This window comes from Ipomoea nil, unplaced genomic scaffold (genome assembly GCF_001879475.1).
Source record: "Ipomoea nil cultivar Tokyo-kokei standard unplaced genomic scaffold, Asagao_1.1 scaffold1043, whole genome shotgun sequence".
Classification (NCBI taxonomy): Eukaryota; Viridiplantae; Streptophyta; class Magnoliopsida; order Solanales; family Convolvulaceae; genus Ipomoea; species Ipomoea nil.
The window spans coordinates 9,799,490-9,814,596 of NW_017617471.1; the positions used below are offsets into that span (position 1 = coordinate 9,799,490).

Below are 15,107 nucleotides of genomic sequence, written 5' to 3' on the forward strand. Positions count from 1 at the left end.
CTTCTTCTATCACTTCAATTAAATCAAAAGTTTTTTTTTAAAAAAAAAAAAAAACATAGTAAAATAAGCCTTTCTAGTAATCACGATTTTGTATCTAATAAATAATCAACTTGCTTTAATTTGCAACCTCTGCTGCCATATGTTTCACTTAAATAATCCCACCAACAACCACCAACAATCACTAACAGCTAACAGTCATTTATCAAACAGGGACAAGGTCTTTTGAAAAGAAAACAAAAATAAATTTTCTATTAATTCACGATTCTTTATTTGCTACATAACTAACATATTTTGCATCCTCTGCTGACATATATCACTTATTTCCGCAAACAATATCACCACAAAACATCAATCTCATATAACTTACATCTAATGCATGTTATACGCACTTTGGAATTCAAATCTCCCTAAAGATTATGTTGTATGGTTAAAAAGGCCAAAGACAATATACTTACGATTCCTTGTGATGAAGTAGAGATGTTGGGGTGATCGGATTCACTGATGTTGACTTTTTCCTTCCCTTTTGATTGCTTATGTAGCTGTAGGAATAATATATTTAACAAGAAACAAATTCAAACTCTTCTTCTAACGGAATATTACTTTGAAAATCATAAATAGATAAACTAACATAGGTTGATTGTACATAAATGAACGGATCAAACTTAGAAGGCTAAAAGATGTCTCTTAATGAAAATCCAATTTAGAATCTTGTTGTTAACTTCAACTTTAAAAAAAAAATCAATATTACACAAACAATCTTGTAATTAACAAATCTTTACCTGGTGAATAATTAACATATTTGCAACCTACGTTGGCATATATACTTATACATCATTTATTCCCTCAAACAATATCACATCGAAACATAAATATAATAAAACTTACAATTAATGTTATAAATTTTTAAAACATACAAAAAATTTAGTGCCAATTTTATCTAATAGAAAATATTTCTATTCAAATTAAATTGAAGATCTATTTAATATAACCCAATCCAATATCTAATATTTTTGTGGACTCTTATCTTGAAAATAAATTTGTTTTAGGTTTTGTTTGGTAGACTTTATTTTAGAGCATATAGCTTATTTTAAACTACAAATAAGTTATAAGTTCTATTTGGTAAAACATGTAGAGTTTAAATAATAACTTATTTTGAAATGCTATTTCAAAATGAGCTCCCGACTTCATCACTTTTTTTTCTTTTTTTTTTTTCTTTATTAATTTACAAAATTCACACCATCTAACCCTCATAAATCAAAATCATAATATCTTACTTCATCATTTTATGTCTTTTTAGTAGTTTTTACACTTATCATTAATTCAACCATTAATTTTACTAAATTCTTTAATTTCAATTAATTAGCTTATTAGCTACTAGCTTTTCAGGTTTCAGTTTTCAACTTTCAATAACCTTTTTAACTAAGCATACCAAACAGAGCCTATATAATATAAGATATTGTAACCATACAGTAATGTGATTTCCTTACCATATGCTTTATTATGTACCTGTAGGAATAATATATTGAAAGAGAGGTTTTCTAAATTCTTCCCCTATGGCCTATCATTCAATTAAATCGAAAGGTGTTTTGAAAAGAAAACATGAACAAATTTTCTCGTAATTCACGATTCTTTATTTGCTAAATAATTAATATTTGCAACCTTTGCAGACATATATATTGCTTATTTCACAAACAATATCACCACAAAACATCAATCTAATAGAATTTATAATTAATTTTATACACACTTTGGAATTCAAATCTCCCTAAAGATTATATTGTATGGTTGAAAAGGGCAGAACAATATACTTACAATTTCTTCTGACAAAGTAGAAGTGTTGGGGTGCTCAAATCCATTGGTGTTGACATTTACCTCACCATATTCTTGATTATGTTCCTGTAAGGATTAATATAACAAAATTCAAATTCTTCTTCAATTCTATCACTTCAATTAAATCAAAAGATTTTTTTTTAAAGAATAAAAATATTAAGCAAACTTTCGAGTAATTTACAATTCTTTTCTTACTAAATAATTAACATGCTTTGCAACATCTGGCGTATCTTTCACTCATTCTCTCAAATAAATAAATAATCCCACCACCAAAACATAAATCTAATAGAACTTACAATTAATTAATGTTACAATTAAAATTTCAAAACATACAAAAACTTAAAAGACAATTTTGCTCTATGAAAAAGACTTCTATCCATATAGTAATTTTTTGTGAAAATACAAATTTATGAAATTTTAGCACACCTTACATTTTCATGTTGTGTAGGAATTTAAAAATAATATGAAATTGATCTTTACTGTATAATTTTGAAAAAAAAAAAAAAAAAACCTTAAAAGCTTCAAAAAAAGATAAATATAATAAAACTTACAATTAATGTTTTAAATTTTAAAAACATACAAAAACTTAAGACAATTGCATATAATAGAAAAGGTCGATATAATATACTTACAATTTCTTGTGACGAAATAAAGGTGCAAGGTAGTAGAATGCACTGGTGTTGACATATTCATTCTCATATGCTAAGTAATGTACCAGTAGAGGATTAATATAAATTCAAATTCTTCTATCACTTCAATTAAATCTAAAGTATTTTTTTTTTAAATAAAAATAAATAAACATAGTAAAATAAGCCTTTCTAGTAATCACGATTTTGTATCTAATAAATAATCAACTTGCTTTCATTTGCAACCTCTGCTGCCATATGTTTCACTTAAATAATCCCACCATCAAAACACAAATCTAATAAAACTTACATTTAAAGTTCTTTTTTCATGTAAAATAAAGTATAAATTTATGATGTTTTAGCACACCTTACAATTTGAAGTTGTATGGGAATTTAAAAATAATATGAAATTCATCTTTACTGTTTAATTTTGAAAAAAAAAAAAAAAACCCTTAAAAGTTCCGAAAAGATTATGACCCTGTTTGGTAAATGGCTGTTAGCTGTTAGCTGTTAGCTGATTGTGTTAATTAGAGGGTATAAAAGTTGATAATATTAGCTGATTGTAGAAAAGTGTTTGGTAAATTAGTTGTTAACTGATAACTGTTTGGTATAATTTCTTTTATGAAAAAGCTAATTGAAAAAGTTGTTTGGAGTAGCTTTTTGAATTTTAGCCTTTTGGAGTTGCAAAAAGTTAATTAACCAAATATTTATATTGAAATTTTAACTAAATCAAACAATTAATAGTAGTCAAATAAGTCAAAATTGGCCTATAGGTCTTTTTTTTTTTACCAAACAAGGCCTATAAAAGTTTGGAAATATTGAAGTTGGAGACTTACCGTTGCTTGTGACTGAAGAGGAGTGATGAAGACGTTGAATGCATTTATTTTGACATTTGTTTTGCCATGCCTTTTCACACAAATCTCTCTTGCAAAATCAGACACTCTTTCACACACGTTATACAGTTCCATCACTTTAAGGTTGTCCACATTAGCAAAATCCTCTGGAATATTTTGCAGGGAAATACAATTCCTGAGAATCAGGCTTTCAAGAACTGGAAAGCTTTTATCTGAGTCCACAGCTGTCCAAGTTATGAGGTTCATCTTACCCATGCGCAAATACTTAAGCCCTTTGAAAATAACATCACTGTTTAGATCCCAAAGTTTCCCTGAGAACGCATTGTCATCCAACTTGAGCACCTCAAGCTCCTCCAGTGATCCCAATACAGTCATATCATCCCACTGAAACAATGTACCAGACAAGGTCAACTTTCTTAGCCTTCTCAAAAACTTATCAAACACTGTGACCTTCAACTCTACTTTCTCAGAGTTGCCATGAAGCTTCAAGTTTTTGAGGCATTTTAGCATTTGAAGATTGTTGATTAAACAAACTTTTTGCTTTGTCTCAAGAAATAGTTCTGATAAATTCCCCCGAACACCTAATTTTTGGAGTTTTGGGGTCTTGTTGAAGATCTCGCTTGTGCAACTTGCTGGTGATATTGTACAAAGTGTGCAGATGTTTGTTCCTCTAGAGCTATTTTTGGGAGGGGAGCTGGGTAATTGCATAGAGGTGTTGGTGTGGACATGCCTTAGCTTTTCCATGTTCCATATGCCTCCATCAATTTGTAACCTTGGTTCCGTGGTATTGATCACCATAGTCTCCAATTCACCAAGATTTTCAAATGACTTGGGGAGGGAACTGATATCAGCTGTTATTGCAAGATACCTGATTTTGCTTCGGAAATAAAGCTCATTTGGCAGCGAGCTAAATTTGAGGGATTCAATATTCAATACCTTAAGATCTTCAAAGTTTTTTAGGATGGTTTCCAACTGCTCTGGCGTCGAATGAATCTCACTCTTTTGTGAGGAAGACAGCAACAAAGATGTAACATATTTACCATCTTGACGTGGACCTCTCCTTTTGTTGAAGAGATTGGAGAATGAATCAGATGGATTGTTTTCTACATCAAATATGTTCATAGTGTAGTAGGAACAAAGACGATCGAAATAAATTCTTGCAGTTAATCTTTGCCCCTCATCCATTACATGGAATAAATTTATCCTTTCAGCTTCACTTCTGCAGAACTCATGCAATGTGTCATGAATGCAACATATTTTTATTTGACCATCTGCGCTTCTTTTCTTCACCATCACAAGATTTCTATTAACAAGAACATTCAAATAATTTGAAGCTTCAACTTCTTGATCTAAAAGGTTCTCATCATATCCTTTTGGAATGATTTCTTCAGCAATCCACAAACAAATTAACTTCCAAGCAACAATCTCATGTCCCATGGGAAAATATGCAAAATATAAGAAGCATTTTTTCAACCACTCATTATTCAAATCATCGTAGCTCAACTTTACTAGCTCAAGGTAGCTTTGGTCTTCTTCGTTAATTTCAATAAGCTGATAATCCGCCACTCGTTGCCAAGCAGGTGGTAAAGCATGAGTTATACCTAGGATACCAGCTACTAGTACTAGAGCGTGTGGTAATCCATTGCACTTTTTTGCTATTTTTATCCCAAGCTCTTCAATTAATGTGTCACACCCTCCCTCTATACCAAACACATTGTTTTTTATTAGCAACCAACCATCATCATTGCTCAACTTTCCTAAACTATGAGATTTCCAGGTAGAATCAACTACATTACCACTCCAAGTGGTTACCAGGACTCTACTCTCTTTCATATTTGTAGGGAATGCAACTTTTAAAGAATCACAATCTTCTTTTTCCCGCACATCATCCAATACAATCAAGTATCTTTCACCCTCATCTAATATTTTCTTTATTGTAGCTTCCAACACATCTTCTAACACCGTGCTAAAGTCTTCCGTTTGGTTAGAAATTTGATGCAGAATGTCAATGAATTTTTGCTTTCTGCAAAAGCCTCGTGAAACATGAACCCAAACACAATGGGTGAAATATTCCTGGATTTCCAGGTCTTCAAAAACATTCAAGGCAAATGTAGTTTTTCCTGTCCCAGCATTCCCCACAATTGGGATGACAAAAAAATCTTCGGATGCTTCCATTAATTGAGTTTTTATGGTTTTCAAATCATCATTAAAGCCAACCATCTTGTTTTCGCGAACCTGAAAAATTATGAATATATACTAATCAAGTGGGGCGGGAGGATGCCAAGGATTCACTTCCCAATCATTAGTACAATTGAAGGAATATAACTAACAATGGGATTGAAAGAAGCACTTAGATAAACAATAGCTTTTTTTTTTTTTTAAAGGATAAAAAATAGCTTCTTTACACGCAGTTCGATCAAATAATCTTACGTTTCTTAGCTCCCCATAATTCACATATATCAACAAATTTTATAAAGATTTATACATATGCATACTCATCAGCTTAGAAAATTAAACAAGATTATAATTTTTTTCGCAAGATTATTTGTTCTAACACACTTATACTGAGAAAATTTAATTTCTTGACTTTATTCATGCATTATGATTGTCATGGGTTGAGATAAAAGTCTAGAAATGGTAAATAGACTTGTACATAATTTTAAAACTTATTCTCAATTTTGAAGAAAATTCTTTTTGAGATAGACTAAAGGGTGTTAATCTCTCATCATAATATTTTAAGACTATGTTGAAGTGTTAACTAGATAGTCAAAATACTTTAGAAATTTGTAGTGATAATTTTGATGCACAAAAACTTTTTAAGAAAGAATAGAAAGATGAATGAATGTAAAGTGATAGAGATAGATTTATAGTTGTTCGGAAGTTGTGTAATTTCTCTACTCCACTCTTCTCCGATCCTTTATACACTAAGGAAAGCGCAAGTCACTATCGTCCGAGCTGTGAGATTTCTTAAAATGTCGCGGGAAATCTCTCTCTGAGTCGCTGGTTTAGTTACTTCCTCCGTTCGTTCTTTTTCTCTTGTTCTCGTTAACAAGCCTTTCCCTCTTGTTCTTGTTAACAAGTCCCCATTTGTGTTTTTTCTGTTCTCTCCAATCTTCTGGTTGGCCCCCTACCTGTCTCTCTTCATTGATGACTCACATTTATGGCTGTTATTAATGACGAAAGGAAATTTGGTGAGCATTCATTATCAGGACGAGGGTTTAAGAGGCCTTGCCTACACACTGTTTCCCCACCACATATCGCTTTCTTGCATTCTATCAGCAAAGAACACCCCCCAACACCCATCATCATACAACACCCCCCATCATCCAGAATGGCTTCCAGTAGCAAAGGCAAAGGAACCCTTGAAGAACAATATGCCAACCTAAACATCCAGAATGACGATGAAGAGGAAGTCGACCTACCTTACGGCGACGCGAACGTGGAAGAGGTGGAGTCGTTCATGGTGGTCGGTACTCTTATCACGGAAAAGACTGTGAAGTTCAACTTCTTCAAAGACACCCTTGCAACAGTATGGAGACCAATGAAGGGTCTGGTAGGAGAAGAAACCTCTACGAATCTCTTCATCTTTTACTTTTTCCACGAGAAAGACAGACGTAGAGTGCTGGAAAACGGTCCATGGTCTTTTGAACAAAGCCTTTTAGTATTGCAAAAGCTTGAACACTCCGAATTACCATACTGTGTTGACCTAACGAAAGCGGAATTCTGGGTCCAGATTCACAAACTACCCCAGAAACTTGCCAACATGCAGATGATTGAAGCTATAGGTGCGACATTCGGACAGTTCATAAAAGCTGATCTTACTAATTTTGATGGCACTCTGAAGGCGTTTGTGAGAATACGTGTTCGCATCGACATCACTAAACCCTTGAGAAGGAAAGTCAAGTTTAAACAACCAGGAAGAGGAGCCATGACACTTGAATGTAAGTATGAACGTCTCCCGACGTTCTATTTTGTGTGTGGAAGAATCGGCCATGCTGAAAGTTTTTGCCTAGTCCAGAGTGAGGAGACCACGATGGCCTATGGGCCGGAGCTGAGAGCGGCTGGCCGCTGGAATCAAAACAGCGGAAAAAAAATGGGTGCTTGATCAGTTCCCGTCCAAGATAAATCCACCAGCCGGAAGTAACGTGGATGACCGGGACTAAGAGACAGAGATGGAACGAGAGTCGAGGTACGAGGTACCCAATGGGCAAAAGGAATGTGCACACGGTTTTTACCCCACGGATATTGCTCAGGCTGGTGACAAGCAGAGGCAGATGGCAGGAGTCAGCAAAGTATCAGGTAGCGTATTTAATTCAGCCCCTAACACAGCTGGCCTTAGACCCCAAAGTCAAATATATGCGGCTGAGATGGAAAAGTTGTCTATTAACCAATTTAATGAGCTAGGTTCTACTAAGATGCTTATCCCCAGTCCTTCCTTCAACATGGACCCAACCTTCCAGCCCGGTTTGCAAGGCCCAGTTATAAGTGGCCCTGACCAGAAGAAAAAAAAAAAAAAAAAGAGGCCCGGAGCACTCCGCTTTGACCATTGATTTAGAGTTGTTCAAGGCTGCTACTGATCCGAGTCTCTCAAAAAACTTGCTAGAGGCGGGACCTGCGTCGCAGACCCGCCTAAATCAATGAGTTTTATCTCTATGAACTGTCAGGGGCTTGGCAACCCAACGACGGTTCAAGTTCTAGTGGACATGGTTCACACCAAGAGGCTGGTTCATTTATTCTTGATGGAAACTAAACTTGGTTCGGTTCAAATGGAAGATATTCGTAAAATTTTGGGCTTTGATTTTTTATTCATAGTGGATAGTGTGGGCCTTAGTGGATGCCTAGCTTTGATCTGGAAGAAATCATTAACTATAGACATCTCAGACAGTTCCATTAATCATATTAACGCCATCATCAAGCCATGCTCTCACCCCTCCACCTGGCGTTTTACAGGTTTCTATGGGAATCCAAAGAGACAGAAGGAAACTCACCTGGAGCCTTCTCAAAAATTTATCTCTCGCCTCATCTCTCCCTTGGATGCTTATGGGCGACTTCAACGATATTCTTCTTCCTGAAGAGAAAATCGGAGGTGCCCGTCAACCGCAGTGGTTTATGCAAGGTTTCAAAGAGGCAATCGACTTCAGTGGGCTAAGGGATTACCATTTCAAGGGCTATCAGTTTACTTGGGAAAAAGGCAGAGGCACATCTCAATGGATTAGGGAAAAACTGGACCGTATTCTTGTCAACAATGCGTGGCTCGACAATTTCGAAGGAGCCAAAGCCGAATCTTTTGAGGCGCCGTCTAGCGATCACATCCCTCTAGTTGTCTGGTCGTCACCCTCAACATGCACAAGGAGAAGAAGAAGCTTCAAATTTGAAAATTATTGGTTGAAGGAAGCTCAGTGTCGTGAAATGGTGCACCAAAGTTGGTCTAGTTCAGAAGGTCTTCTACTAAGCACTAGATTCGAACTGTGCAGTCACGAAATTTGGAAATGGGGTAAAGATTGTTAGTGTTTTTAATTGTTCAAAAACCCCATCTTATAATTGGCAATATTATTATGGCATACTAAGATAGGTTTAGCGTGTGTTCGTCCAGCTCTACAGACGACTGATCAATCAGAAGCAACAGCAGAAGGACTGACACTGAAGATCTGATTTAGGAAGCTGATTTCTATAAGGTTGTACGCGGTATAAGCAGACAAGTTTGGAAAGAAGATCAGCGTATATTTTCTGGAAAGGTATGGACCTAATCTTCAAAGATTACATTCCTCATTTACAGTCCTACCTTCTACAATCAAAGATATCCATGGAGAGTGTTTATTGATGGATCTATAAGTACTCTTATTCGACAAGAATTAGGGTTACGCTGAATGTAAGAAGAAACACTCCACATCTGCTATACGAGACTAAATCTTTGATTGTCATGCATCTTCTCAACACAACATGTTCATGGTGATTAAGATGATGAACTTGAGAAGAATCACTGCTGCTTAAACAAAAGGACACTGTGATCACACTGTTGTGGGAACAACTGTATAGAGCGTCATTGAAGTGGACTGCATCAGAGTGGGCTCTCCAAGTGAAGGGATTTCATTGGACTTCTGTATACATGGCTCTCCATCTTCAACAATCCACTAAACCTGTGTAGACTGGGTATGTACCTTGTGTGGGGAACTTGGGTAAGATTATTGTATATCTACCTTTGTACATTGGATTATGATTTAGTGGATTGGACGCCTATGTGATCGTCCCCCAGACGTAGATACACACTGTATCGAACTGGGTAAACATTCTGTGTCTTTGGCTTTGTGCTGTTATCTTCTCTTTAATCTTCTCTATGATTTATTATTACTGACTGACTTCATCGCTGAATCAGTCAGTATATTTCGTCAATTGATTAATCCAGTTAATCTGTTTGAAAAGAGGGAATGCAAAATTACAAAGATTTTAACAAGAACATGCAGCCTCAAATTGATAATCTCAAAAGTCTCTTGGGAATTCTCAGACCCAGAACGGATGATATTGGTATGAAGGAGTTCTCAGAGACCTAGAACCAATTCCTTAAGCTACTGGATAGACAGAATCAACTTGGAAGCAGAGGGCGAAATTGTTCTGGCTAAAGGGGGGCGACAACAACACTAAGTTCTTCCACAATGCAGTTAATCAGAGGAGGAGGAACAACGAAATCATGAGACTGCGCAATCAAAATGGTGATTGGGTTCAGCAAGGCCCAGAACTGAATTATCTGGTAAGAGATTATTTTTCCAATATTTTCACTTTGGAAGCTGGAGATTGCAATCCTGTTATTAACAGTATAAACCCCACCATCACTAGCTCCCAGAATAATTTGCTCTTAAGGAAATTTACTGTCTCTGAGATTAGGAAGGCCGTGTTCGGCATGCATCCCGATAAGAGTTCGGGTTTTGATGGTTTCAACCCAGGTTTCTTTCAATCTTACTGGGATATTTTAAGTGAGAGTTTGGTTAGTTTCTGTAATAATTTTCTGTGTTCTGGGAAGCTCTCGAAGGATATTAATACCACGCAGATTGTACTTATACCCACAAAAACCATTCCGGAGACAATGGCCGACCTCAGGCCTATCGCTTTAGGCTCTGTAGCTTATAAAATTCTTGCCAAGGCCATGGCCAACAGATTGAAAGCCTTATTGGATGGTTTAGTCTCTGAAAATCAAAGAGCTTTTGTCCTAGGCAGATTGATCACCGACAATATAATGTTAGCTTTTGAAATGCAACATTTTATGAAGAGGAAAACTCAGAGGAAACATGGATTAGCATATCTCAAATTGGATATTAGTAAGGCCTATGACAGACTAGAATGGCCTCTGGTGCGCAACATCATGATCAGAATGGGATTTGATGCTAAGTGGATAGAGCTAGTCATGGAATGTGTAACCACAGTGTCCTACTTTGTGCTCAATAAGGGTCAGGAAATTGGTCTCATCTTACCACAACGGGGTCTAAGACAAGGAGATCCTATCTCTCCGTATTTGTTCATTTTAGTGGAAGAAGGGTTTAGTGCTATGATCAAGGATTATGAGCGAAAGGGATATATCCATGGCATCACAGTTGCTAGGAATGCACCATCTATCATCCATTTATTCTTTGCCGACGACAGTTTTATCTTCTTCAAGGCCACTGATGGGGAAGCAAACAACTTGAAAAATCTTATTTCGGACTATGAGAAGGCATCAGGTCAAAGTATTAATTTGTCCAAATCCACGCTGGCCTTTAGCAGAAACATATCTGGACCTGTGAGGGATAGGCTTAGCAATATTCTGGGCATTGACTATAGCAGCAGCAATGGAAACTACTTGGGGCTCCCTATGATGATAGGAAGGAACATGACTGAAATTCTTAGCTTCATCAAGCACCGTATTGTCAGCCGGATTCACGGGTAGAACCACAGATTCATATCTAGAGCGGGAAGGGAGATTCTTTTGAAATCTGTTCTTCAAGCTCTCCCTACTTATGCCATGGGAGTCTTTCTTATGCCAAAGGGATTAATCAAAGCTGTTGAGACCCCACTATGAACTCGTATTGGTGGAAAGGAGGCGGGGGAAATAGTACTGTTATCATCTGGAAGAGATGGAATTTTCTGTGCAGGCCAAAAAAGTGGGGAGGACTCGGGTTTTGAGATTTTCATAAATTCAATATAGCCCTATTGTGCAAGCAATCTTGGAGGTTAACCAACAACCCCGACTCGTTGGTTTCCAAAGTCTATAAGGCGAGATACTACCCTAACTCATCCTTTCTTGATGCCAAAGTGGGAGCCAATCCGTCTTTTATATGGAGCAGCTTGATGGCTACACAAGATATCATCCACAAACACTCAAGATGGAGAATTGGAGATGGGGCGCGGACGAATATTTGGGGTGCCAATTGGCTGCCGGATAACAATAACCCTAAGGTTTTGTTTTTTCCTTACCCGTTCATGGAGAATTCTAAAGTGGAAGATCTTATTGATCCCAATACTCATGATTGGGATGAATCCACCATTAGGAACATCTTTATTCCTAGAGATGCTGATCTAATTATGAAGATTCCCTTCAACAAGTGCAGGACAAGATTAGTTGGGGCTTAGAGGATAACGGCAAATTTGTGGTTCAAGATCATTTTTTTAAATAAACGAGGTTCATTATAAAATTGAAGTTCGCAAACTTACCCATAAATTCCATATTGATGTAAGCGAATATGCAATCTTGTATTGCAATTATTGAAACAAATAATTTGAAATATGATAATTTGGGAATAGATTTTTTGGTACCTTGGGAAGTGGCAGACCACTACTACGTTTGTTGTAGTCCTCCTGGAGGCGTCGAAGGTCTTCTTTGTGGTCTTCGCTAAGGGTTTTCACTTTTTTGTTAATGGACTGGATCTCACTCGCAACATTATTGAGCTTTCCACAAAGCCGAATCTTATCAAAAGCTTTTGCCAATCCATACTTCTTCTCCTGTGCAAAGTAGTTGTCAGCCGCATCCTCGGCTTCACGCACATGTTTTACGAATTTGTTTACTATTAGTCTCCAAACACGGTGTTCATCTTTGGCGAGTGGGCTCATGCTAGCTTTCATCAAGCTCTCACTAAATGTTTTGATTTGGAAGGTCATGTCCTCTATCTCAGACTTCTCCATAATAATGTCAAAAACCAGGTTGACATTACTATTGTCTTCTACGGTTTGGACTAGCCTGTTTACCAATTCCTTTACTTTCTCAATCAATTGCGGTCCACCTATCTGTGAAGAAATACGAAATTGAATGTGATATAGCTATAGACATAGAGACATAGTGGAACATGCTCATATACACACAGACGTCACACACATATATATCTACAAACCGTAGTCGAATTTATCATATAGCATTTACTCTTTTTTTTTTTTTTTTTTTTTTTTTTTTTTTTTTTTTTTTAAATACTCTCTAAAATACTCTAAAGGAGAATTAATTGAATATTTAAATATTGATTTTTTTTTTTTTTGTAATTTCTTATGATTTCTCTTAACTTACCCTATATTTGATTGATTACCTAAACACTGCTTACATAATTTTCTTTTAGCTACAATTATGTCGCTTGACCACAAGATTTTTACCATAATATTTACTTTTGTCCATGTTTAGGATTCATATGATTTCTTTTGGATTATCGAAATTATGAATTCTACAATTATAAATTTTATGAATTTTTTAAAATTTATATACTATTATTTTAAAAAAAAAAACTATTTCAATAAAATGATTTTAACATTGAGTAATAATATTGGATATGATACTTATTTCTGTGTATAACGCGTTGAAAATAAATAGTGGATAGATAAGTTAGGTGGAAGTTTGTAAGTAATAATAATAATAATGATTATAGATTACATTATGTGTGCTTTTTATTTGGAAAAAATAATCTAAAAAACAAGAAAAAACTATTTTACAAATCTTTTGTTAGATTGGAAATAGAAAAATAATTTTCGAAATAGAAAATGAAAAAATGCTAAACAAATACATTTTCTATTTTTATTTTTCTAGAAAAATGGGAAAAAAAATTCTAGATACTAAACATACAATTTTTTTCTACAAAAATGGTTCCTCCCAATACACTTTTTCTCTATGTGGATTCAAGTTTAACTTTCTTCTCCTTATTCTAAATTGTTCTCTTTTTTTTTTTTTTTTCTTTAGTTTATTAACGGAATTAACCGAATATGATCATGTTTTATATTGCTGAAACAAATGTGAAATATGATAATTTAACAATAGCTTTTGTGGTACCTCGACAGTTGGTAGCAGAACATTGCGCCAGCACATTTTCGTGAGGAATTGAATGTCATTTTCGTGTTGTTGGCGAAACATAATCATCTTTGACCTAACAGACTGGACTTCACTCGCACAAGATTTGACATTTCTCTTATATCTTAGTACCAAAAACTTTGTGAGTAGAGTACTGGAAATTTTTAGAAAGATGCATTTCACAGCCGCATCCCGGGCTTCATTCACAATATTTTGAAAGCTTTTCAACATCAAAACATCGAGAGATGCAATTGAATTCTTGTAAGCTTCATGGAGCCTGGCATTAAACGTTTGGATTTCCAAGCTCATATCCTTTAACTCTGAATATAAGCCAGGAGGCCCACCACTCCAATCACTACAGCACTCTACAAATTCAACCATTTCCTTTACCGCTTTCTCTATCATCGTGCCTACCATCATTGGTCCCTTTCCCTGAAGAATTAAGAGATGAATTTAATTTCTGAGAGATGCAACTTAAATGTAGGGTTTTATATATATTTTCATGTTTTAAAATAAAACTTTTACAAATTATTATTTTTTTTTTAAAAATATTACTCCATCCATCCTATTTATATCTCTAGTTGAACTAATAATGTTTGTCTAAAGTTATTAAAATTTGATTTTTCATAAAATTAAATTTACTATTAATATATATATATATATATATATATATATATATATTTATTTATATATATATTTATATATATATTTATATAATTTATATATTTAGAAATTACATTAAAAAGTACTATTTCACAAACAAAAAATAAGTTAAAAATAATACGAAAATACTAAAAAAAATTGAGTTAGTTTAACCAATAAATAATTAAATACTAAACAAAATAAGTAAAATGTGACAAAGAAAATATTATTAGAGGCGGTTCTGTTGTGCCAAACTAAAAAGTTAGTGAAAGTAATAAAAAACAATAATAAAAGAAAAACTAGCTGATAATTGAAAAGCTAGTAAACAACTCAGCGCTTATTATGTCTTATTTACTTATTATAGCATTGGAGAATAAGTTTGAATATTAAAGCTTATTTTAAGTTGGTCAATTCTTGCGAAATAGAGCTTAGAACAGCTTATTAATTGTTTTCAAAAAAAAAACAAAAAAAAAAAAACAGCTTATCAATTAATAACTTAAAAGAAGTTATAATTCTAAAATAAAATCTGCCAAATTAAGTCTAAATATTAATTAATTGGCTTCCATATTAAAGATTATTTAATGAATGTCTTAACTGTTTTGACAACTAATGATTTTTCTCCAATAGATATCCCAATTGGAAACTTAATATTACATTTCACAATAGGACTAATTGTAGCTAATCAAGTATTATATTGAGCAATTAGTAATTTAGTATAAATAACCATATCAAGTAGATTGAGGAAATTGCATCCTATAATATAAAGTAGATTCTATGAAATTACGAGTGTCTATAGATCAAGGGAAAACAGACCAAGTCAATTGTTAGTTGAAAACCCTGTTAATGGCACATACAATCAGCTATTTC

General features: G+C 34.5%; 1 protein-coding gene across 2 annotated transcripts in view; it reads right to left on the bottom strand.

The window, feature by feature from the left end:
• The window catches only part of LOC109181375, a 42,773-nt gene that overhangs the window by 8,548 nt on the left and 19,118 nt on the right, over positions 1–15,107 (bottom strand). For both annotated transcript variants that reach the window (XM_019331123.1, XM_019331125.1), the window contains exons 3-7: positions 13,581–14,030; positions 12,092–12,559; positions 3,293–5,545; positions 1,813–1,896; positions 456–539 (exon numbers count right to left, since the gene is read on the bottom strand). In XM_019331123.1, the coding sequence (XP_019186668.1) occupies positions 456–539; positions 1,813–1,896; positions 3,293–5,545; positions 12,092–12,559; positions 13,581–14,030 (3,339 nt within the window). The remainder of the gene's footprint in view (positions 1–455; positions 540–1,812; positions 1,897–3,292; positions 5,546–12,091; positions 12,560–13,580; positions 14,031–15,107) is intronic.